This window comes from Mus musculus, chromosome 18 (assembly GCF_000001635.26).
Source record: "Mus musculus strain C57BL/6J chromosome 18, GRCm38.p6 C57BL/6J".
Taxonomy (NCBI): domain Eukaryota; kingdom Metazoa; phylum Chordata; class Mammalia; order Rodentia; family Muridae; genus Mus; species Mus musculus.
In genome coordinates, this window is record NC_000084.6 from 82,650,370 (window position 1) to 82,677,452 (window position 27,083).

At 44.2% G+C, this 27,083-nt stretch overlaps 1 protein-coding gene across 12 annotated transcripts in view; it reads right to left on the reverse strand.

The window, feature by feature from the left end:
* Zfp236 (zinc finger protein 236) overlaps positions 1-27,083 on the reverse strand; it is a 99,323-nt gene that overhangs the window by 56,777 nt on the left and 15,463 nt on the right. For 10 of the 12 annotated variants that reach the window (XR_003952527.1, XR_003952528.1, NM_001374229.1 and 7 more), the window contains 6 exons: positions 23,938-24,116; positions 21,317-21,441; positions 18,203-18,375; positions 14,469-14,612; positions 7,634-7,837; positions 6,580-6,808 (listed from right to left, as the gene is read on the reverse strand). Coding sequence is in view for 10 of the 12 variants with exons in the window: in NM_001374229.1 (NP_001361158.1) it covers positions 6,580-6,808; positions 7,634-7,837; positions 14,469-14,612; positions 18,203-18,375; positions 21,317-21,441; positions 23,938-24,116 (1,054 nt within the window). In the remaining 2 variants the exon portion in view is untranslated. The remainder of the gene's footprint in view (positions 1-6,579; positions 6,809-7,633; positions 7,838-14,468; positions 14,613-18,202; positions 18,376-21,316; positions 21,442-23,937; positions 24,117-27,083) is intronic. The other 2 variants (XM_017317934.2, NM_177832.4) reach the window with 2 other exon arrangements.

Below are 27,083 nucleotides of genomic sequence, written 5' to 3' on the forward strand. Positions count from 1 at the left end.
TCTGGCAGCAAAATGGCCCTCTGCTAGCTGTACCTGAAGCCAGGATCGGACGTGAGACCTTTCTGTTCTCCTCACTTTTCAGGCAGCTCACCAAGAGACAACACCTGGGAACATGGTCCAGCCCACTCTGTCCCCCGCACTGTCAGCAGCCGAGGACAACAAGGAAGACAGTGATAGTCACTTTCTTAGCACCACAGTATATACCTGACACATACCGCTTCAAACAGGGTTCATTTACCAAGTGGTTTCAGAAGTGTCAGTCCCTCATGGTGGGGAGCAAAGCAGGGCAGAGCAGCTCATGCCATGCTGGTCAGGAAGCAAAGAGAACGCCTGTCTGTGCAATTAAGGGTTTTCTTCCTCTCCCCTTTATTCCATCTGGACCTATGGGATGGTGCCACCTGCATCCATGCTAAGTCTCGCCTCTAGTTAATCCTTTCTGGAAATACACTGACAGACACACCCAGAGAGATGTTTTGCTGATCTCCAAAAGCAATTCGAGATCCAATTACGTTGGCAATCAAGATTAACTACTACAGATAAATGGCAGGGCTATCCAGAGCATCGAGAGATTCTGCAGTCCCTACATCTGGCAACCACGTGCTGAGGTTCTTGGAAGGAGGACATAGATGATGCTTTCCTACACCTAAAGGGGACTCTACTGACAAAGAGCAACTGGTCTACCTCTGAACCAAATACTCCATTGTGTTAGATTCGCCAGCACTCACCAGAAAGACGTCGCCCTCCTGGCCAGCTGTTTCAGGCTCACAAGTGCAGAAGGACAGTCACCAATAGTCAGCTGGATTCATTGATGTAGACTGGACATCAAGAATGCGTAAGAAGCACTTGGAGCTGCTGAAACAAAAGTGGTCCTGACATTGCAGTGACTGACTAACGATGAGCCTGCTCTAAACAGGAGAGCGGTCTGACTACGGCAATCTTGGGTTTCATTTCAAAGCAGCTTGGGAGCCTTACACCAGGAAAACGTCAATGGAGACATAAACACGTTGGTTATCAAGAAGAAACTCATGATAAACAATACACCTTTTAACACGATGCTGAAGATGAAGCCATGTTGGTGGAATATAAAACACTAGGTGTCCTTGTTAACACTGGCTTTCTTATGCTGTAGACATTGCTGCCAGCTACCGCTTGCTGAGCCCCCAGTCCCACAGGCTCCAGTGATGACTCATGACTTGTGGCAGCTGGAACCACAGTGCGTCTGCTATATGTGTGCACAGTATTTTATGGGGATGGTCCAATCACTACTACTTCAAAGGAAATAACTCAGACTTTGCTACTGTCAACAGTCAGCTTCTACCAGCAAACATGCAGACACTCTTGTTAGAAGAGCTAGAGAGATGACTTAGTGGCTAAGAGAGCTTCCTGCTCTGACAGAGGATTTGAGTTCGATTCCCAGTACCCACACCAGGCAGCTCTTAACCCTGAAACTCCAACTCCAGAGGAGCTGCCCTCTTCTGGTCTCTACATGTAGCCACTCACATGACATATATCTATACAAATACACATATATACAAATAAAAATTAGAAATTTAACTTAAAAATGAACTCTCACTAGATATGGAAAACTTTAGAACTGAACCTCGACATCTCCGTGACCCCCACCAGCTTTCTCAGGTGAGTTTTAGCAGACAATTTCTCTGACTTCAAGATTCCTCTGCTCTCAGGAAACAACAACTCGCACATCCCTGAGGAGCGTCTGAGCACAGACCACTAGAGCTCCCTCTGCCTGAGGTAAGTGAGGATCAGGTGTTCTTTTAGGTGAGACAATAGGTGCTAATTCTAGACAGTGAATACACTCAGGAGACAAACAGAGCCACTGAGAAGGAACCTGCTGACTCTGACAGCAGTAAAGCTTCCAGCTCTGTGAGAAAAGCTGTCGCTGACACGATATGAAGAAGACAGACTTTCTCAACCAGGCTGTTATATGACAGATGACCCCACAGAGCTCCTAAGAGCAGGCAGACCATAAAATAGGCTCCTCTAAAATTTCTCTGAATTGTTTCAGGAGTTCTTGGCAATTCTCAGATGCAATTCACAACAGACATTCTCAGTGGAGCTGGCGAGCGGCTCAGTAGTTCGGAGCACGTATTGCTCTTCCAGAGAAGCTCAGTTCCCAGCATCGCTGTCAGGTAGCTCACAGAACATGCCTGCAACTCCAGCTCTAGTGTTCAGACAGCCTCTTCTTGCCTCCATGGCTACCTGTACCCATGTGTACACAGATACACATACATACTTTAAAATAACATTTCAAAACATTTAAACAAGGGGACAGTCTTAGAAACAGAGCTAATGTGCTCCTTCAATACCAGATTATTTACTGTCTTAGTGAGGGCTTCTACTGTACCGCAAAACACCATGACCAAAGCAGCTTGGGAGGAAAGGGTTATTAATTCAGCTCGGCATCAGAAACCTGGAGGCAGGAGCTGAAGCAGAGGTCATGGAGGCATTTCGCTTACTGACTTGCTCCCATGGCTTGCTCAGCCTGCTCTTACAGAACCCAGGACACCAGCCCAGCGATGGCACCGCCCACAATAGGCTGGGTCTTCCTCCATCAGTCACATTAAGAAAATGCCCACATGCTTGCCTACAGCCAAATCTTTTTTGTTGCTGTTGTTGTTATTGTTTTTGTTTTGTTTTGGTTTTTGGTTGTTTTGTTTTTTTGTTTTTTCGAGACAAGGTTTCTCTGTGTAGCCCTAGCTGTCCTGGAACTCACTCTGTAGACCAGGCTGGCCTCGAACTCAGAAATTCACCTGTCTCTGCCTCCCAAGTGCTGGGATTAAAGGCGTGCGCCACCACCACCCGGCACCTACAGCCAAATCTTATGGAGGCATTTTCTTTATTGAGGCTCCCACTTCTCTGATGACTTTGGCTTGTGTCAAGCTGACATGAGACTCTCCAGCACATTGACCAGTAAGTCCTGTCTCTACCGCCTCTTCAGTCACATGGGCAAAGCCTGAAGGAAGAGCCAGGAGCTCCTTCTCCCTGGCAGCAAGGCCAGCTTAAGACACAGGGACCCTAGTGATGACAGAAGCCCCGCCCTCCCGCCCTCCCGCCCTCCGCCCAGCACTGGAAGAGCTGCACTGCAAAGGCAGTCCTCTGTCCTTCACATATTTCTGGTGGTCACTGTGCAGCAGAGAATCACTGCCATCCAAGGAGAAGCTGAATGTCAATGTCCAAGTGCCAGGCAGGTGCTCTCCCTCACAGTTGGTAAATACTCTGCAGGGCCACAGGGAGGTCTGTCTGTAAGTTCATCACCCTGCGTGTTCTCTGGCACCTTTACAGTAAACTTCTACCCTGGAGGATACAACTAGTGGTGCCTTACCAAGCTCTGCAGAGATTCTGACAACAACCTATCTGCCACATGTCCTCAGCTACGGACAGCGGCCTCAGCAAGGAGAGTGACATGATGTAAAGGTGCGCTACAGATGACTCATAAGATTGCGAAATATGTCTCAGATAATTATTCCCAGCTCTGCTTCGAGGGAAACAGGTCACAAGGACTAGATCTCCCCATGCTTCATTCAGATCAGGAATGCTGGGATTTTCTCTTACAAACATATGCATATGTATAAATGCATACATATATATTATAGTAAATATAAATTAACAAGTTCAATCAAGTTGAGCAATGCACTATAAAAAAGATGAAAAGTGAAGTGAGGGCTAAGAAGTTCAGTGCTTAGCATATCTGGCTCTATCCGTCCCTACCTCTCTCCCTGCAGAGGAAGAGAGTGAGGAAGGATTATAACACAATAAAGCATGATTTGTTCCAGGTTAATAAACCAACTATTATAATCTACCACACTCCGATTTGATGAGAACAGCAGGCAGAGGAAGAGCACTAGGAACCTATAGCCTGACTGCCTAGCAGACTTGGTGCCATCAGCACACGAAAGAAGCGTTTCCTGAAGCTGACTCGGCCATGAGGCAGTCAACTCACGCCCTGGAACCTGAGAAAGAAGCAACAAATTCCCCATGAGAAAGATTGCCAGTCCAGTAAAAATGGCAACATTAGTCAGGGATGATGGGGTACACCTACAATGCCAGCACGTGGGAGGCTGACTCAGACCTTCACGAAAAACCAATCTATATGTAGAGAGACCGAATCTCAAAAACAGTAACAACAACAACAACATGAATTAGCCAAGTGCCTGCGAGTCTAGCATTTGGGATGCAGAGCAGGAGAATCAAAGCTATGTGGGCTACATAATGAGTTCCAGACCAGCCATGGCTATACAGGTATAACATATTGCAAACAAAAAAAGAACTCCAAAACTGCCACTGCTCTTACACAATAAAAATGTCTATATGGGAGCTGGAGACATAGTTCAGCAACTAAGACTACATATTGCTCTTACAGACGACCTAAAACCCACACCAGGTGGCCCATGACCACCTGTATCTCCAGTTCGAAGGAGACTGGAGACCTCTAGCTTCTGCTGGCACCTGCACTAATGTGTACACAGGCCATAGACAGAAATATACACATGTACACAAAACAGAGCCGTGGGTAAAGGCACCACGACTGAACAGAGCTCAATCCCTGGAACCCACATGATGGAGGAAGGAATTCAGCTAGTAATCCTATGACTTGTAAACAAGTAATCTAACCATTTTTGTCAACACAGAAAACACAAAATGATCTAAAGTCAAAATTCTACAATATATTATAAAGTTGCTGGATTCATAATTAATAGACAAAAAATTTATCACCTCTCCATATACCAACAACAGACAGGAAATGCAATCTAAACACAGATCATAAAAAAACAAAAACAAAAACAGAATGACACAAGAGTAAATCCAACAGAAAATTCACAAGATCCTTAGAATCCAAGCTAAGAGGGTCCAGGAGGAGGAAAAGTACGCTCAGGGATATAAGATACCCTGATGGTTAACTTTCCTCATTATAGACTCACACCTGCAAGTGTGTCTGTTTGCAGAGAGAACTAACTGAACGTTAGGGGATGTGGGTGGTAGAATTCCATATGCTGGAGACCCAGGCTGAATGAGAAAAGAGAGAGTGAACTGAGTTCCAGCCTTCATCCCTCTCTGCTTCCTGACTGACCTGGAGATGCAATGTGCCCAGCCACCTCACACGCCAGCTGCCACACTCTCCCTACCAAGGTTATCTGTACTGTAAACCATGAGCCAAAATGATCTCTTCCAGGCTTAGGTTGCTTCTTTCAAAGCCTTGGTATCCATAGCAATGAAACAAGCAACTCACTAACTCAGTGGCCTGCAGACAGGTCTGCCAATATCTCTAATTTAGCACAAACTACACAAGATTTCGGTAACCCATGTAAAAGACTTCACACGGGCTTTGAATCGGCATCCGCTCATTAGAAGCACACACAAATACAGCTTTACCCTTCTTTGTTCCTTACAGACCTTCAAAGTCAGATGCTTCATTTGTTTTTTAAAGATTTATTTACTTATTTTATGTATATGAGTACACTGTAGCTATCTTCAGACACACCAGGAGAGGGCACGTGATCCCATTACAGATGTTGTGAACCACCATGTGGTTGCTGGGAATTGAACTCAGGACCTTTGGAAGAGCAGTCAGTGCGCTTAACCGCTGAGCCATCTCTCCAGCCCCTGATGCTTCATTTGACCATCCCATTTCTCACACAGAGCAACTGGGGAATAGACAAATAGTGTTGCAATGTTGGATTGAATGAGAAGCCAGGCTCCCTACTTACAAGTCACTTTATGGGAAGGATATGCCCACAGAGAGATACGGCCATGCTGCCTAAGCCTTGCAGTCACATGAGAGATCCGTAATACACAGGGCTCCTGGTGAATGCCTGCTACTATGAAAGAGCAACATGTAGCCCAGGAGCCAACTGAGGAAAACGCAGTCCATCTAGAGAGGTACCGTGCAGCAAGGACACTGGCTCAGTCAGACCAGCATCCTCCAGCAAGGATCACGCCACCCAACAGTCCAGTGTAAAGATGGATCAGAATGAGCTCCGTCAAGAGCCTCCATGCACACAGCACACCTAGGTCAGTCTGCAGAGACAGCTGCAGAAAAGCCCCTGAGAGCAGCTCTGGTACAGCAGGAACCCAACTGTGAAGAAAGATGGCATCTAGATCAGTGCAAGGAAGGAGGCCAAGCACAGGCTGGGCCGGGGGAGCAGCCCTGGAGCAAAGGGAAAGGTAAGGGTCAGCCAGGCTGGCAGCTGAGGCAGGACCCAGGAAGAATGAGGAGAGTCTGCAGGACACGGTGAGACAAGGGACCACAGGGCAAGGAGCAACCAAAGCAAGAGCTGAAGAGACAACGGATGGAGAGCAATGGATGGAGAGCTGGTAGAAGGAAACAGTCAGAAGACAAGGACAGGCTGAGGCCCTGCCCTGTGACTGGCACAGGAAAGCAGCCTCTGAGCTAAGGACATGACAACTCCTCAGAAGGTCGTTCGCCTTTTATTTCTCAACACCAGTCAACTGCACTTCAGCTTGAGAGCACGCCATGAAGAAAACACTTCAGAAAAGGGGGGGCTCACTTCCTAAGAGGAGCACAGCAGATGGAAGTGTCTGAACAGCACAGGAAATTACCAGGTAGGAACGGGGATTTCTTCTTCAGAAGTTTTTTCTCTTTCTTATCCGTCTTTTCAGGGCTTTCCTGTCCCTTTTCCTGCTCTGCATCCATGGGATCAGCTTGCTCTGCAGAGACACTGGAGGCGTGTGGACTCTGTGTGGACACTGTAGCCGTCTGAGCATGGCTGCAGTCGCTGGGAGGAGCTGCAACTGGAAGTGAAGACAGCCCACTGTTTTCTAAGGCTTGCTGAGACAGAACAAAACTATGAGGTTAGAAAAGGCGACACCCCAAATATGCCTACCAAAAGCTATCCCAAGATGCCATAAAGTTTTACCCACAGATCTCTAACACCACACCAAGAAATAAACTCTACAGTTCCAAGAGATTGTTCACACTCTAAGACGTTGCAATAACCCTTCTAATATCTGACATTTTACCCCAACACAAAACATGGTGTAAGTAGTTATATTTCTTAAATAAATAGAATTAAAAATAAAGGATTGACATTCAGAAATCTTAGACCACTTGGGCTGTCTTTAAACACATTTGGGACACAAATTACCTCAGGAACGCCTTTAAGACCCACTCAGTCCAGAGTTCCTGAGATTCCCCCCACCGAACTCATCATGAGGTACAGATTGAAGACCACTGCCGTAGTGGAGGCGAAGCACTTCTGCAAATGCAGCGCTCTGGCCCAGATGTGTCGGCCATGCACACAACAGCACATGCCGAGGATGCTCTAAAGAGTACACCTGCACCTCGGGTAGGAGGAGGCGCTTCTTCCAACTCTTTCAACAGGACAGGCTTTTGTTAAAAAGCTACCCCTATCCAATCAGTTCATGTACAAAATAACTTAAAAAGGAGTTTCCATTTTTCCTAAATGTACAGATTAATGAGCCATCTAGACCTCAGCACTTCCTGTTGGTAATCACATAGGCATATTTTCTGTCACTGCTACCATTTCCACTGTAGCCACATCTTTAGCCAGTGTCTCTGCATCTGTCCTGCTCACTAACAAACTGACTCTGAGACCCACATGTGAGTCTTGCCCAGCAGGTAAGCGCGCTTCACCTGGAGGATGTCCTGGTTGATGCCCACTGTCACACTCAGTTGTCGCCCAGACTGTGGGGACTGCTGTGCCTCCACTGGGCCGGGCTCAGACAGTTCCAGAAGCTGCTGGATGACGTCACTCACTGCCTGAGAACTCTGCTCACTGGACACTGAGGAGACCTGGGCTTCCACCTGCTGCAGAGGTAAAGTCTGAAAGATCGTGGCCTGGAACACAGCAACATTTTCATTAAAAACACAACTTCCATCTAAACACTAAATATATTAAGGGAATAACCCTTAATGACATCAAAAGCTATTGCTTCTCAAACATAAATTTGAAATGTAATTCTTCAATGAATTCTGTGAGATACAACTTTGCCTCTTAAAAAAACATACTCAACAAACCCTTCTACAACAGTCTAAGGCTCTCATGTGAGGGGTGGTGGCTACCAACATCCATTTCCCCATTATCCACCAAAACAAGTGATTAAATTTTAAAAAGCATAATGTTAAAGAGAGACAGAGAAACAGGCAAAAAGGGAAGGAGGTTGGTATTGTCAAAATATTTAACACATGTCTGAGATGCTACAGCCAAGAAAGTTTTGGAAAATATAGCCTGATTCCTGCCAGAACTGAGGAAATGCCAGGCCCAAAGGCTCTTAAGGTCACTGCAAGGTCTTAGCCACACACTGTACAGATGACACAGTGTCTACACTTGCAGAGTGCACGTGATCAAAGGCACCCCTACACAGTCAACAGTGAGACACGCAAGCTCACTCCTCAGGTACAGCAGTGCCTGTGCTGGTCAGTAACGAGAGAAACTGGGACTGAGACCCAGATAGGGAGGTCACTGTAGGACTCTGTTAGCTTCTATATGCCTAAAATTGCTATAGAAGTAATGTTAAAGCTGGTGGTATTGGTGCATGCCTTTAATCCCAATACTTAGGAAGCAAAAACAGGTCTGACTTCACCAGTCTAGTCTACACAGCAAGTACCAGGACAGCCAACACTACAGAGTGGGACCCTGTCTCAAAAATACAATAATGGTAACACTTTTAAAATAATTAATAAAAATTCCCTTGCCATCTTCCATAAAACCAACGGAACTTATCTTTCAACAACGAATAAACGAACGAGTAAATGAATGAGTGAATGCATCAATCAGTCAATGATGAATGAATGAGTGAATTAAAACACAATGGCCTGCCTCTACCAAAATCAAAGGAACCAACTAGCTGCCAAGACTCAGGTCACTTTTTATGGCATTTAATTCCTCAAACTACAGTCTTCTGTGTTCTGACAGCATGTTTAAGACAAAGTTCCCATGGAGGGGGGGAAGAAAAGAATATGACACAGAGGATAGGGAGATGTGCAGCCAAAGTCATGTCTTCCTGACGGATGCGGATGCGGATGCTGACGCAGCCTTTACACTCAGGAACTCATTGTAGCTGGGGTTATCTGTACAAGATGGGCACAAGACTGAATCTCTCAACTTTCATTATGGATGAAGGAGGGGCCTAAGAGCCCCACCCCCTGCTGGAGACTGCTGGCAACTAATAGTTATTGGAGGAGCAGGAGGAGGTGTCTTTAGTGGTACAGGCATGGATAAGCTGCCCTGGGTCCAGTAAAGAGCTCCCAGCCATGCCCAGGCAGGCCTCCAGCTGACCTCACAGGCCACACAGAATGAAGGCCTGAGGGGAGAAAGGGAGCCTGAGGAAAGAGCTCCAGTGAGAGGGAGGCGGCAGCGAGAGAGACAGCTACAGGGAGGGAGGGAGGGAGGGAGGGTGACAAAGGGTCAGGACACAGTGTATGAAACTGTCACTCAAACAACAGGCTCCTTGGTGTGATGGCTAGTCTTGGTTGTCAACTTGACTACATCTGTGACCTAATTAAAACCAGAAAAGGGCTGAGCACACCTGTGAGGGGCTTTTGATTAATTAAATCATTTGCAGCGGGAAGATCCACTTCTAATTCAGATCTTTTGAGGTAGGAAGAGCCGTCTTTAACCTGGGCCACACCTTCTGCTGGCAGCCTGTGTATAGACCTGGAAGAAGACAGCCTGCTCTCCTTGCCTGCTTTGTCTCACTCTTGCTAGCAACTCCATTCCTTCACTGCCATTAGAACCTGTGTCTGTGATTCCAGTATAACTGAAGACCAACGAGACATGCAGCCTTGTGGACTGAACAACTACTGGATTCTTGGACCTTCTGTTGGTAGACAGTCATTGGAGAACATGGACAATAGTCTATAAACCACTAATAAATAAATTCAGATAAATGGACGATGAATGGATCAATAGATATAGATATTCATCCTATAAGTTCTATTCCTCTAGAGAACCCTGATGAATATACTTGGTTACATGCATGCAAAGTAAGCCTTCAGCACCTTTGCATGGAGATGTGGCTTATTTTTGTCGTCCGAGACACAAACAGGCAGCTAGAGACGGCAAGAGTCATGAAGGAAGGAAGAGAGGGGCTGACACAGCAGGTCAGATGCAGCACAGACTAAATTTCAGAAAAGAGTGCCTCAATTCAGGAACAGAGTTTTTAAAAAGCATCGCATTGTGGATACAGTTCTGTCTGTCTGTGTATGTCTCTCTCTCTCTCTCTCACACACACACACACAAACTATCATCCAGATTATTTAGTATAATCATCTTTTGATTTATATACTACCAAAGAACATGGTGAAACTATTATTTGGTTACTGACACACTAAAAAAATTTTTTTTTTTTTTTTTTTTTTTTTTTTTGGTTTTTCGAGACAGGGTTTCTCTGTATAGCCCTGGCTGACCTAGAACTCACTTTGTAGACCAGGCTGGCCTTGAACTCAGAAATCCACCTGCCTCTGCCTCCTGAGTGCTGGGATTAAAGGCGTGCGCCACTACCGCCCAGCTGAAAATAATAATTTTTTAAAAATATTTTTTAAAAAATTTATTTATTTTATATATGTGAGTACACTATCACTGTCTTCAGACACACCAGAAGAGGGCGTTGGATCCCATTACACATGGTTGTGAGCCACCACGTGGTTGCTGGAAATTGAACTCAAGACCTCTGGAAGAGCAGTCAGTGCTCTTAACCACTGAGCCACCTCTCCAGCCCAATAATTTTTTTTTTTAAATAGTGAATCCAAACAGAAATTTTAGATTTCATAATTGCTCAACTATTTCTCTAATTAAAAATAAACTGAGACCGGGCTGGTGCCCTGAGCAGACTCCGCACCCAGTCCCACAGCACCTAGAGGAAGCTCCACTCCCAGGTGCTCTAACACGTCCAGGATCAGAGGATCAGAGGTGAGGAGGACACAGCATCTTCCCCAACACCAGGAGTAACTGGGACCAGAGGGATGCAGCACACAGAAACTCTGCCAGACAAGTGGCACAGGTTCCTTCCAGTCTGTCTTGGGCAAAAACTCCAAATCAAGTCCTACAACACCCAGAGGAAGCTCCACTCCCAGGCATTCTAATATGCCCAGGATCCCAGGAGCTTGGTCATACCAGGATCTCAGGGTCCCAGAGGCAGCTTGACTCCCAGTCACTCAGACACACCCAAGATCTCAGGATCACAGGATCTCAGAGACAGCTGAACTCTAAGGAGGTCTGACACAACCAGGATCACAGGAAGGACAGGACCCAGTCAGACATAGAGAGAGCAGGAGGCACTAGAGATAATTAGATGTCGGGAGGCAAGCATAAGAACATAAGCAACAGAAACCAAGGATACTTGGCATCATCAGAACCCATTTTTCCCAACATAGCAAGTCCTGGACACACCATCACACCGGAAAAGCAAGATTCAGATCTGAAATCACGTCTCATGATGATGATAGAGGACTTTAAGAAGGACATAAATAACTCCCTTTAAAAAATACAGGAGAACACAGGTAAACAGAAGCCCTTAAAGGGGAAACACAAAAATATCTTTCTCTCTTTTTTTTTGGGGGGGGGGGTCTGGGGGGGTTAAGACAGGGTTTCTCTGTGTAGCCCTGGCTGTCCCGGAACTCACTTTGTAGACCAGGCTGGCCTCGAACTCAGAAATCCACCTGTCTCTACCTCCCAAGTGCTGGGATTAAAGGTGTGCACCATCACTGCCTGACTCCAAAAATTTCTTAAAGAATTACAGGAAAACATAATCAAACAGGCAAAGGAAATGAACAAAACCATCTAAGATCTAAAAATGGAAATAGAAACAATAAAGAAATCATAAAGGGAGACAATCCTGGAGTTAGAAAACCTAGGAAAGAGATCTCAGGTGCAGAAGATACCATAGAAAACATTGACACAACAGTCAAAGAAAACACAAAAAGCAAAAAAACTCCTAACCCCAAACATCCAGGAAATCCAGGACACAATGAGAAGATCAAACCTAAGAATAACAGGTATAGAAGAGAGTGAAGATTCTCAACTTAAAGGGCCAGTAAATCTCTTCAACAAAATTATGGAAGAGAACTTCCATAACCTAAAGAAAGAGATATCTAGGAACATACCACAAGCCTACAGAACTCCACATAGATTAGACCAGAAAAGAAATTCCTCCCATCACATAATAATCAAAACACCAAATGCACTAAACAAAGAAAGGATTTTAAAAGCAGTAAAGGAAAAAGGTCAAGTAACATATAAAGGCAGGCCTATCAGAATTACACCAGATATCTCACCAGAGACTATGAAAGCCAGAAGATCCTGGGCAGATGTTATACAGACCCCAAGAGAACACAAATGCCAGCCCAGGCTACTATACCCAGCAAAACTCTCAATCACCATAGATGGAGAAAGCAAGATATTCCATGACAAAATCAAATTTACACAATATCTTTCTACAAATCCAGCCTTACAAAGGATAATAGATGGAAAAGACCAACACAAGGAACAAAACTACACCCTAGAAAATGCAAGAAAGTAATCTTTCAACAAACCCACACAAACATAATTCCACCTCTAACAACAAAAATAACAGGAAGTAATCACTTTTCCTTAATACCTCTTAATATGAAAGTTAGTATCACCAACATATCCTAATCGATTGAAATTCAAAAATATGAGGAATTAGAAATTTGTCAGCTGTCATCCCGTGGTCTCTCTAATTTGGTAATGGGAGAAATAGGTCCAATACTGTACAATCCATATACACTTCCTGCTTGTTTGTACATGACAGGGTCTTGCTGTGTGCCACATAATGGTCTTGAAATCATGCTTCTCCTATCTCAGCCTCTCTATTAGTAGGAGTGTTTATTGATGTTTTTACACTATACTATGGTTTTCAGAACAGCTTACATATTTCAAAATTATTTATACAGCCAATTAGACAATTAATCTGAGAGGTGGCTTATAGGAGAATAACATAGAGTGAGACTGAATGTTTTGCTTGATATTTATAATTATTGTATCCATTTTGAAGAAGGGGACCTTATAAGTTACTCTTTTTCTGAGATGAATGCTTTTCAAAATCCTCACAGCCAATGCACCAGAATCCCTCACCTGATGTGTGCGCCACCCTCCAAGCAGAGCCACTGTTCACTGAAACAGCTGATGAGTGACTTCATGGATAGACCATCTTAATACACACACCATCTCTTAAATGAATGCAACCTGTTCCTTGTGGGCTTGAATGATGACAAGTCAAATAGCTTTGACCATAGCAGGAAATCTATGTCCAAATAACTGTGCCTACAATTCATTCCTTGGCACAGCAGAACTTTCAACTCTTAGCTTAGCTACTAAGATGATATGAGGGACACTGAAGTACAGTCTTATTGCAATAAACTCCAATGCCAAAAACTGTTCTTACTTTGGGTTTATACCACAGTCAGAGCCAAGATTTTAAGTTCTACTAAAAACAAAACAAACAAACAAAAAGACTTTATCTATTTAAGTTCATTTAGTAACAGGTCCATCATTTTTATGATTGGTAGAAAAATATATAGTGTTAAATATTAAAAAATAAAAATAAACTGAGGAAATCATCCCTAGCTACTAAACTATAAGAAAGAAACAAATCACAAGGAAGGACTATCATGTTTACAACCCAGATGTTACCCAGCACTGAAGGAAGGCAGCCAAAACACAAGCGCCACACACTCGTGCACAAGCACCTCACACTCATGCACAAGCACCTCACACTCATGCACGAGCGCCACACACTCATGCACGAGCGCCACACACTCACACACAAACATCCATGAAAATCCTGCACTTTGTACAACTCTTTTAATGATACCACATCCCATGCTAAGATTTTGCAATTTATAATCAATTAATTAAATATGCTAAAAGGTCCAGAATAAAGCTAAGGTATAAAATCCTAATGAAACACATACAAAACTGTGTATGTCTGTATGTGCACTGTATGGGTTGTGTTTTGTGGGTTCTATGTCTGAGTCTGCCTGTCTGTACTTAGAGCTATTCCATCTCTAAACACATGCACTAGACAGCAGGACCTAGTACCCGAAACTAAAACACTTAGGGAAAATAACCACTGCCACCTGAGAAAAGGAGAAACAGTGTCTACAAAGTAGGTTAACTCTTGAATTATAGTATAAAGATAAACAATATTTAATGGTTATTAATAGCATTGACTGCAGAAATTGAATTTCATAAATTATTGATACATTTTTCTTAATTTTTACAACTTTACATGTAAAAATTGACAGGTCATAAATCAAGACTACATATCATTACTCTGAAGTTTAGAGAGATTAATTTTCATTTATTAAAAAAAATAGTAGCACCTTATTTAGAAAACCTTAACTGCACTTTTTGGTACTAAATACTTAATTTAAAAATTTATATTTAAAATGAGATTTGGGGTTTGTTTTTCTAAAACCCTTCTATAAAGCACATTATTAAACTTACCGTTATAACATGTGCAGTCTCTGCAGAGGTTGTAGAATTTGGTGGTCCACCCATATGCATCTTGCTGATATGAGTATTTAAGCTACCTAAGCTTTTAAACACGCAGCTACACTCTGTGCAGTTATAGGTAGGCCCATTTTTTACCTTAGAAAAAGAAAAAAAGTTTTTCAAATCTTTATGTAATAAACATATTTAAGTTATAGAGATGAAAATTTACCAGTCTAATCAGAATGAAATAATTATACATCCCTAGCCCCGGGGAATGTTTTGTTTTGTTTTGAATTAGATAGCTTGAAACTTGATACCACTTTTTAATCAATGTTATCAGCTTAAGATTAACTGAGGGCTGGAGAGATGGCTCAGTGGTTAAGAGCACTGACTGCTCTTCCAGAGGTCCTCAGTTCAATTCCCAGCAACCACATGGTGGCTCACACCCATCTGTAATGGGATCTGATGCCCTCTTCTAGTGTGTCTAGAGACAGCTACAGTGTACTCACATACATAAAATAAATAAATAAAAATTTAAAGATCTATTGAAATCAGTGTTTCTTTAAATGAGAAGAGGCTAGGAATGAAGAAACAGTTTTCTGTGATCATAATTTAAACATCAAAATGTCTCCCTAAGTTTTCAACTTCTTAGACTGCTAAACGTATTCCCAACGAAGGCAGGGCACAGCTGGGAATATCACTGTCAACACTGAACTTCAGGCCTAACAACCAGACATGGTGAACTGGTAACAACTAAATTGTAAAAAAACATTAGAGAATTAAAAAACAAAAACAAAAACAAAACCCACTAAGTTTAAAATCTATCCATGATTACCTTTTACAACTATAATTAAGCCAAATATAGAGTACAAATAACATTAAAATGATTAAGAACATCTATGATCAGAGAATGCATCTAAAACATTCTCTCACTATTCTTCTCTCCTGTTATTCAAACCTAACGTTAGTTATCACCATTATTATCGGGCAGGGTTGAAAACTACACAATTCACCTCTAACCTAGAAGGCCTCGCTATTATCCGTGCTGCCTCATGAGAACCAAATATAGGCCAGGTGTGGCAGCACACGCCTTTAATCTCAACACTTGGGAAGCACAGGTAGGTGAATGATCTCTGTGTCCGAGCCAGCCTAGTTTACAGTGAGTTCCAGGAGAGCCAGTGCTGCATAGTGAGACTCAAAACGAAAAACAAAAAACACCCCCCACCCCACCCCAAAAAAAAACAAATTTAAGGCTATGGACATTTCACAGGATTGGGTAACACTTTAAAACGCATCTTTAGAGGCCCTTTCTAGAGTAACCCATCACAGGACAAGTCCCACTGTACACACTGCAGTTCTCCTAACATGGGGCCCTCAATTAGAGGTATTTCTGAAATATGTGCTACACAAATTCACAACTACTCCTAAGTATCAACTCTACTCAAAAGCAACTTACAAGAACAATTATTAATGGCCCCATGCGTTCTTCTGAGACAAAGTTATGTAGTACCTTACTACTATTTCATGTGTTAACGATTTAAAAGGAAAATAACTTAGTACATACAGAATTCTGATCCTTTCTCTAAAACTATGAAGAGTACTTAAGTACTTTTTCATTTTTTATTCATCTATCTGCCCCCCTTCCGTGTGTGTGTGTGTGTGTGTGTGTGTGTGTGTGTCTGTGGGGCGACGCTGGGGGAGTCTGCACATGGCAGTCAAAGGACACCCTATGGTGTCATTCTTCAGGGGTTATCTGCTTTGTTTCTGAGACAAGATTTCACAGGGGCCTAGACATTGCCGATTCAGCTAGGTTTGGCTGGCCTCGAGGTCTGCCTGTCTCTGTCTCCACACTGAAAGTCCAGAAAAGTGCCACAAGCTCTGCCCTGCCTTTCCTCTCCCCTCCCCTCCCCTCCCCTCCCCTCCCCTCCCCTCCCCGCCCCTCCCCTCCCCGCCCCGCCCCGCCCCGCCCCGCCCCGCCCCGCCCCGCCCCGCCCCGCCCCGCCATGTGGACTCTGGAGAATGAGCTGGGGCCCTCAGACTTACAGAGCATGCACTTTAGGCAGGGCTTTAGCTTGGTTTTATTAAGGGGGTTTCTGTTAGGTTTACTTTATTTTTTATTAAGTAGCCTAGACTCCCTCTCAAACTCACAATCCTCCTGCCTCAGCCTCTTGAGTGCTCAGATTATAGGTGTCAATTATTCAGCTTTATAAAATTTTTTAGCTCCCCAGTCAGTAAAGTGGTACTTAAGGTTTAAAGTTTACATATACATGTTTGCTTTTTAAAATGATAGTTTTCCCAATCACAAAAGAACTCAAATGATATGTACTCACTGATAAGTGGATATTAGCCCAGAAACTTAGAATACCCAAGATATAAGTTACAATTTGCTAAACACATGAAACTCAAGAAGAACGAAGACCAAAGTGTTCTTAGAATTGGGAACAAAACACCCATAGAAGGAGTTACAGAGACAAAGTTTGGAGCTGAGACAAAAGGATGGACCATCTAGAGACTGCCATATCCGGGGAGCCATCCCATAATCAGCCTCCAAACGCTGACACCATTGCATACACCAACAAGATTTTGCTGAAAGGACCCTGATATAGCTGTCTCTTGTGAGACTAGGCCGGGGCCTAGCAAACACAGAAGTGGATGCTCACAGTCAGCTATTGGATGGATCACAGGGCCCCCAATGGAGGAGCTAGAGAAAGTACCCAAGGAGCTAAAGGGATCTGCAACCCTATATGTGGAACAACATTATGAACTAACCAGAACCCCGGAGCTCTTGACTCTATCTGCATATGTATCAAAAGATGGCCTAGTCAGCCATCACTGGAAAGAGAGGCCCATTGGACTTGCAAACTTTATATGACCCAGTACAGGGGAATGCCAGGGCCAAAAAGTGGGAGTGGGTGGGTAGGGGAGTGGGGGGAGGGTATAGGGGACTTTTGGGATAGCATTGGAAATGTAAATGAGGAAAATACCTAATAAAAAATATTAAAAAAAATAATAGTTTTTGTTGTAAAACTTATTCATGATATAAATATTTCTGTTAAGTAAATAGTCCCTTATAGTTTACAATTAAACTATAACTAAGCTATTATGACTAAGAGACACAGTGATACTAGAAACAAAGGCTAACATAGTTAACAGGAATGTCTCCAGGACATCTAAAATGAAGCAGGGCCGTAGCCAACAGCCAAGGTCAACCATCTCAGCAGACGCAGACAGCAAGGCAACCACCGTGGGTCACACAGGCAGGTCTGTGGGAAAGTGTGCCCCAGGCCACATGCCAGGTCACTGTCTGCAACCTCTCACACTTGCTGGTGCCTACTTCAACCATGAAACAGAGGACTACAGTCGATAGGTCATATAAAGGTATTGCCATTTCAAAATATTTATTTGTAGTAAGAAGACAGACAGGATCTTTTATTTCTTCCGCATTACTAAAGTCCCAAGCGCCTGCTCCAGTGGTGCACCTTGTAATTCCAACACTCAGGAGCTGAAGCGAGAAGACTGCCATGAGTCCAAGGTCAGCCTGAGCTACACACTGAGTGCCACACCAGCCAAGGTCTGTCAGCAACAAAACAGCATGTTCCCATCAGTGGATTTTTGCTAAAATAGGCTACTGTACATAAACTCAATCTGCATTTTCAAAACTGTAACATCATTTCTCAGGGTAACCATTAACTCAAGAGACATCTATGACACTGTTATAGTGCTCAGAGCCCAAACACCATGCTCACCTCTGAGTGGACCCTCTGAACATGGGACTGCAGGTTCCCCTTCTGAGAAAAGGCGGCAGGACAAAAGGCACAAGCGTGTGGCTTCTCTCCTGTGTGCTTGATCATATGGGTCTGCAGCGCCCCTTTCTGGTTAAAAGCTTTTCCACACTCACTGCACTTGAATGGCCTTTCACCTAGTCAGAGAGAAGAAGAATCGCTGTGAATATTTCAGAATGAGAGAACTCTGCCAGGTGTCCAATGTCCAGGCTCCAACTGTCCCTCCAGGCAAAGCATCTTCTAGGGATGCAGTCATAGACTACAGGCGCCTCATAAATGTTCAGCCTGTTTCAGACAAACCTTTCCCTATCGCAAGCAAAGCCCATGGCGGTTTTTGCAAGACCATTCTTCCATAGCTTTCTCAGTCTACTTACTCCCATGTCAGCCCTGCTGGCTGTCCCAACTATTGTCTACCCCAAGGCACAGCCATTCAACCTCATAACCCCGCCCAGCCTGCTGCTTCAACCAGGCCCATGGCTGCTCCCAACTCAACAGAGGGACTCTTTCTGAGGTCACAGCAAGTCTGGGTTGTTCACTGCTTCCACAGCTTCCCAGTCTCACTCAGCTCTCCTCACACCACCTGCTCTCTCTCAACCTTCTCCTGTTCCCTCAGAAGACATGGCTGCACTGAAGGCCACTGTTACCTCTGCCCGCCCACCGGCCCTGAAAACCCACTCAGCTCGCTCCTTCATGGTTCTTCTGGCACTGGCACAGGGGTCCTGCAAGAGTGACGTTTCCATCAGTAACTGTTGACAGTTCACGTATTATTTTGCTTCTCTTACAATAAATGCTCCAAGAAAGACAGGTTTGTAAGCATCTGTTCATGACCCCAGCTTCAGTACCTCACACGCATTTACTACTCTGTGGGTATTCACTCACTCACTGAATCAATGGGTGACACTGCAGTGTCTAGACAATCAGGTAGATCCCCCCTTCTCTGAATGACCTGAGAATTAAGTAAGTGACTAAGATGGGGTGATCCCAGAGAAAAGATATCACTGGGGATGGGGAGGGACATACAGGAAGCTCAGCACGAACTGTGGGCACGGTGTCCTTACCACAGGCACATCATGTTTCCTGGATGGGGTGCACACACACGAGGGGTAGGCCACCAGAAGATGACCATGCAGGGAGCAGGCGAGCTTTCTATTCAACAGCCTACCTGTGCTGAAGCCTTGCAGGCCAGTAAGAAGATGCTGAGGACTACAGACAAGCCGCCGCCCCCAACAGTCCATGCCCTCCCTCAAGAATCCAGCATGACTGCACGTAATCAAAAGCTCAAAGCCAGAGTGCAACACAGAGCGTGGCAGCGTCTGCCTGCCCTGCCTGGGGTGCGCTCTTCTGATGGGTGTTTATGACGTACAGGAAAGGAGCAGACATCCAACTCAGAGTATGTAGGATCTGAGAAATCCGAGTACGTACTGTTTTCTCTGCATGTTCCTACTTTGATTAACCCTTCAAACTATTTTTTCATTCAAGGAAGATAAGTTCTATCACATTTTTCTTTTTGAGACAGGGTTTCATGTATCCTAACTAGCCTCGAACTTACTACATAGTTAAGGATTACCTTAAATTGTTCTTTACTGTTTTTGAAACACTGTCTTATTATGTATCCCTCTAGTCTAGAATTCCTTATGTTGACAAAGCTAGCCTTGAACTAAAGTCTACCTGCTTCTGCGTCTAGAATATTGGTATCAATGGTGAGCATTACCATGCCTGGCTGACCCGCCCCTGCCTCCACCTCCCAAACGCTGGATCACAAGCGTGCAGCCCCACACCTATGTAGAGCATCAGGAACTGATCCCAGGACTTATGCATGGTGGACTGGGGCTCTACTGACTGAATTATGTCCCTGTGCCAACCTTTTATAGATCATATTTTCCCCCTTGCTCTAGGAATATAGAATGATGCTCTGAACATATCAGATTTATATTGGCAGATAAATGAGGTAAGAAATTATCTGAGTGATTTTGCAATACAGCATATGAGACAATTCATTAAGATACCAAATGATTCAGGCGGTGGTGGCGCACACCTTTAATCCCAGCACTTGGGAGGCAGAGGCAGGCGGATTTCTGAGTTCAAGGCCAGCCTGGTCTACAGAGTGAGTTCCAGGACAGTCAGGGTTACATAGAGAAACCCTGTCTCAAAAAAAAAAAAAAAAAGAAAGAAAGAAAGAAAAGAAAAAGAAAAAAGAAAAAACCACCAAAGCTTAATCAGAGCTGGTCAAGCAAATACAGCAGCCAACCAAAGAGCTGAGAGCTCATGGTGTGATCCCACTATGAACGAAAAGCAACCCTGAAGCACAGGAAACATGGCGAGGCAGGCGTGGATACTACTAGGCTACTTTCAAATACATGGTTGCCATCTCCTTCATCTTTCTCTAGCAGAGAACACATGCATTACTCACAGTAGCAAAACTGCGTGGCACAAAATGTGAGAGAATATTCACTTGTGAACACTGAATTCATTTTAAGTATTCAAGCAAGCCTAATAAGCATGCAAAATAAGATACAGGGAAATAAGGGGTTTGTTGCCTTAATGCTGTTTAGTTGGTTAGTTGATTGGTTTTGAGACGTAGGGTCTCAAATGTAGACTGGGCTGGCTTGGAACGCTCTATGTGGCTGAGATACGACAGCCTCCCGAGTGCTAGGATTATAGATCTGTACTGTCATGCCAGCTACCTTAACATTTACAGTTTACTTCATTAAAGCCAAATTGTCAGAGCACACACAGACCCTCTGCTGCTTTGCTTCTTTAGATCTAAGTAGCCTGGGTGCCACACTGGTCTAATTACAGGTGCCACACAGGTAACCACTATAGTATCAGCTCCAGATGACTGGAGCTCACCAGAGCCCAAACACTTCTCTACATTTGGTGTTTATAATTTAGGACAACTAGATGGCAGACCCAGGCTCACCACTGTTTCAATGAGAATGGCATCTGGAACAATAGCTACGCACACCAAGGCTGGACAGCACAGCACAGGAGTCAAAGATACACTGCAGCTCAAACCAGGCCCACGTCCTTGCTTCACGGCAGATTGGAAGCAGGCACCTGAAAGCAGTCGTCTCATACCTGTGTGTATCCTGATGTGTCGCGTTAACTGGCTGGGCTTCTGGAACGTCTTTCCGCAGTGTGGGCATGAGTACGGGAAGCTGCTTCTGTCAATGTTCCGATTATAAGATCTTGTACCTGACGCCCTAGAGCAAGAGCCGAGGAAAGACAGAGTCATCCTCCTTACGTTATAGCTTCAAAGTAAAAACACTGCCACAAAGTTTACCTGGCTCGTCATCAAACTATGTCCTAATGCCTGCGTTCAACTTACAAACACAGAAGCACACACTTATTAGCCCAGTGATATCAATTTTATTTTTGTCTATGTCTGATGGAAAGAGAAGCAGTTTGTTGGGGTCCCCGTCGGCTGGGGAGCAAAGGCAGAAGGCACCTTTAAAGCACACCCTGTTGGTTTCATCAGCCAGGCCCACAGAGATACAAGTTCTCAACACCCAGCCCAGGCTCCCCAAAGCTTTTGGTGTTCAGCAGCACCTGGACATGGACAACCACCCACTTCTCAGCACACAGCCAGACAGCCAGACAGCCAGACAGCCAGACAGCCAGACAGCCAGACAGCCAGACAGCCAAACAGCCAGACAGCCAGACAGCCAGACAGCCAGACAGCCAGACAGCCAGACAGCCTTCACTTGGCTGCTCTGGAGACTGTTTGGCCAGTAGAACATCCAAACATATAAAAAAGAACCCTGCTTTTCTTTCCAGGTCAAGAAATGAAAGTTCCTCAGTATATAGGTTTAAATCTTAAGAAATCACACAAGACTCTTCAAATCCATCTTTAAAATCTGCTGGTTTTACTTTCAAGCATCTTATTACTGTCAAACAGGTCTTCTTTCTATCACCAACACTCCTGCAGGAGAGCACTGCCTATCCACAGAGCACCACAGTCTCCTGCTGCCCTGCTGCCCACCTCTCTTTGAGGAAAGCAACCACCCACATTTCCAATCGCATAAAGCACACATTTTACACTCACGGATACAGACACAGCTAGTCCTCCTGCCCCACGCCCCTACTGCTCAGATTATACATATGCACGACCGTATCTGGTTTCTGTGGAGCTAGGGATTGAACCCAGAACCTCGTGCACAGTAGGCAGGTACCAACTGAGCTACACTCTGAGCCAACATTGTGTTTTTAAAGTAATAGTAATAATGAAATATTAGTAGTAGGAGCAATGCATGCCTATAACCTAGTATTCAAGATGTAGAAGCAAGAGGATGACATCATGGACTGTGCATCAAAACCCTGTCTCAAAACGCAAAACCAAGTCAGACACTCGAATAATGGGCAATTAGTCAACAAGAGGCAAACAGACATGAGGTGGGACCGGCTACTCAGTTCCCCTGCCTGAAATGCAAGCCTAGGCGGAGATCACATGCTGCCCAGTGTTTATATAGTTCCTAAACGCTTGAGGGAACTGATGTGAGACTAATCTGCTCTACCGTCCATCATAGTAGCTATTGCAATCAGCTGGTGACAGGCATGGAGCCATATACCGGCTGTACCAGTGCTCAAGACGTGTAGAGGCAGGAGGATCTCTACGAGTAAGAAGCCAACCTGACCTACATAGTAAGACCCTATCTTTAAACCAAAACAAAACACAAAACAAAAACAAAAGTCACATATACACACAAACAAAAACCAAAACAAACAAACAAAAAAACACCAGAAATCAAAAATCAGCTTAGTGAAAATGGTAACTGACCATCACCACAGGAACTGGAAGCACAGCCACGATAGCCTCCTTCACTTCTTTTTTACCAAGAAACAAAAGTTCCTTCCCCTGCAGAGCACTAGAGAAGGAACAGTAAGAACTACAAGCCAGAGGAGGAGGATGCTGAGAACCGGATCTCCTAGACAACATGTGGCCACTCAAGACTTCACAACAGTGCGGTCACCTGCGTAGGATCTTACAGTACTGAGCCTGTCCACTTTCCTCCACAGATGGAGGAGGGGCACATGAGGCCCTGGCCCCCACTGAGGAGCTATTGGCAGCTAATGGCTGGTTTTGCTTCAGAAGTGTAACCACGAGTAAGCAGCCCATGAGCCAGTAAATAATAACACAATCCCGCACATGCAAGCAACCCTAACTAAACTCAGAGATTCGTTAAAAAAAAAAAAATGAGAGTAGAAGAGAAGTTGTTGGAAAGAATTGCAGAGAAGAAATAGAAAAGGGAACAGTGATGAACAAGAACAAAACACACCACACAAATGTATCAGACTGTCCAAAGAACACTGTATAAATGTATCGGACTGTCAGAAATACACCATATAAACATATCAGACTGTCTGAAATACACTATATAAATTACCAAATGCTCAAAAATACATTTAAAATAGTTTTTAAAAAAGAAGAAAATAAAGAAACCACTTAAGTAAAAATAGGTAAATATAAGAACCTAAGAAAATGTTAAGTTGGGCCAGGAGTCTATTATGCATCTATCCAAATGGCAGAGTGGAAACTGCTTCACCCTGACCTTGCTAACAGCAGTGCGATGCTACAAGGCCTGTGAGCCACAGTCCTGGAGCACCAATACTTCAGTCAATCACAGCAAAGCGGGAGGGCAGGCCAGTGTTCTGTACACTACCCAGGGTTTTTACTGTGCTAGTCAAGAAATGACCCATACCTAACTTTACAGTGAGTCTTCATGTGCTCCTTCAGCTCTGGCGATGTCTCGAACTCCTTCTTACAGGCCTTGCAGGTGTGCGCTCGGGTGTTGGCCAGCTCCTGCCGGTGTTCCTCCATGTGAATGGCCAGCTGGCTGTGCAGTGTGAACTCATCCCCACACTCAGAGCAAATGAGGTTCTGGAAAAGGAACATTGCTAAGCCACTGCTCCTTAGGAGTGCTGGTGGCACTGTGAACATCGGTCTACAAACGATACCTTCCTCTATGCTGGAACTAATACCACCTTCATCTCCCAAAACTGCATCATTGTATCCAAATTGAAATGTATAAAAATCATTTCTTCTAGTAAAGGATAAAAAGCAAAAACCCACAGTTTTCAAACAAAGTGAATTGTGTATCAAAGGTTACTGGGCACTTGGCAACTGGTCCATTTGTTCCATGAAAACTCCAGAGAAACAGGACTTCACACAAAAAGGTTGGAAGAGAATTCTATGTGTGGCTATAATCTACAAACACCATCAAACACAGTGACAGGTGATACATTTCCAATGGAAATGCCTTATTAATCCTGACTACAGGCTGAACACCCCATGGGGGCAGATAGGCTGCTGTATGTAGAAGACACACACAGGACACTAGACTCTGTGCCAAACTGAAGCCGTCAAAAGCCCTAAAGTCTTCAGGACTTGAATAGCTTATACTTGAGTATATTTTAACTAATGTGTCACTCCTGCTTAGTAACATTTTGCTTTGGTATCAGTTTTTAGGTTTTGTTAGAAACGGTTTCAATGTGTAGCCCTGGCTAGCCTGGACTCACTATGCAAACAAGGCTAGCCTCAAACTCACAAGATCTGCTTACTCTTACTTGAATGCTGAGATTAAAGGTCATGAGGGTTTCATTGTTTCAGTGGCTACTAGAAGGATGTCACTCCAATCTATCCACTCCAACTGGACACTGTGGCTACCCACAGAGGGGCTGTCTGTGATAGACTTCATGAACCCTGATGTGCTCACTTCCAGCCTCCACTTTAGTAGAGGGCAGCATGACATCAGATGATACCAATAAGAACACAGCAGTGGCAGTCCCATGTACAGATGGCACTGCTGGATTAGGACAGCTTCAACCCATGCACACAGCTGCAGGTCCGCATGCAGCACTCACTAAGGTCATGACCCCCAGGAGCTGCTAGACATGGGCAGTGAGAGGACTTGGTTTGCTGTGAAGCATCATCTCATATAATCTCGGCTGACCTCAAATTCACTATTCAGCCAAAGATGACCTTGAACGTCTGATCCTCCTTGACCCACCCCCTAGGTGCTAGGGTTTTAGGCCTAGGCCACAACACCCTCTTTATGTAGCACTGGGGTTGAACTGAGATTATAGAAGCTAGGCAAGTACTCTGCCAACTGGACTAGATTCCCCAGCCCTGCTATTTCTTTCCATCCGTTTCCTTATTATTCTCTATACCAGTCTTTTTTTTTTTCCAAGACAGGGTTTCTCTGTTTAGCCCTGGCTGTCCTGGAACTCACTTACTTACTTACTTATTTATTTATTTATTTGTTTGTTTGTTTGTTTGTTTATTTCATGTGTATGAGTACACTGTCACTGTCTTCAGACACACCAGAAGAGGGCATTGGATCCCATTACAGATGTTGTGAGCCACCAGTGCTCTTAACTGCTGAGCCAGTCCTGTATACCAGTCTTGAATGCAAAGCTCAATTAAAATTAGGTAATTAGTTGATTGCTCTTATAGCTCTGCTCTGTTGCAGAAAAGAGTAAAAATGAAGGGAATTATCTTAAGAAATCTAATAATGATAACAAGGTAACTGATTTTACATTGACATTATTATACAGTAACAATGAATTAATAAAACTTCTACATTGTTAGTAACTTAAAGATAATGAAGTCAGGCGGTGGTGGCTCACACCTTTAATCCCAGCACTTGGGAGGCAGAGGCAAGCGATTTCTGAGTTCAAGGCCAGCCTGGTCTACAAAGTGAGTTCCAGGACAGCCAGAGCTACACAGAGAAACCCTGTTTTAAAAAAACAAAAAAAAAGATAATGAAAATTTACTCTAGGACTCTGGCAAAAAGAAAAAAATTACCATCTCAACACATGAATGTGTTTGATATAGAAAATATTTCTTTTTATTAATAATGCTATCACTTGTCCAGGCTCAAAATTACCAGATAGGGCTGGAGAGAGGGCTTGGTTCTAAGAGCACTGGTTGCTCTTTAGAGGAGCCAGTACACACATAGTGGCTCACAATTGTCTGTAAGTCTAGTTCTGGAAGATAAAATGCCTCTTTCACCTCCCTTGGGTACCAAGAATGCACATGGATGGTACACCTGTGTAACTCAGGAGCACATACATGCACTGACACAGGAAACACATACATTACACTACATATACACAAATACTTTCTTAATTACACAACAGAACTGGGGTCTGACATTCCCCACTCCCAGCCTGGCTCTCACCCACTACCTCTTCTCTCCCTTTTTTACAGATGGTCTTACAGACGAATACATCGTGGAAGCAATCTGCATGGACATTACATGCTTTGCTCAGATGAAGAAAGAAGGCTGGGGGCTGGAGAGCTGGCTCAGCGGTTAAGAGCACTGACTGTTCTTCAAGAGGTCCTGAGTTTCATTCTCAGCAACCACATGGTGGCTCACAACATCTGTAATGGGATCCAATGCCCTCTTCTGGTGTGTCTGAAGATAGTGACAGTGTACTCGTGTATATGAAACAAACAAATAAATAAATAAATCTTTAAAAAAAAAAAGACTGGTATAGAGAATAATAAGGAAACGGATGGAAAGAAACAGCAGGGCTGGGGAATCTAGTCCAGTTGGCAGAGCACTTGCCTAGCTTCTATAATCTCAGTTCAACCCCAGTGCTACATAAAGAGGGTGTTGAAGATGTCTCAGGCAAGAAGGGCAGCACCTGCTTAGTGCCTGCTTCCTCCACATCAGCAGCAGCATCAAGTCTCTTCCTAGACCATCCTGAGTAACTATACGGATGCTGAGTATCTGCACAAGTCATGGGGGAAATTTCACACAGCACTTAAATACCATCTGTCAAGAGGCAGAGCATCCAAGGTGTAGCTGCTCTCCAGCCTCAAAGCTCCTGGAATGGAAGC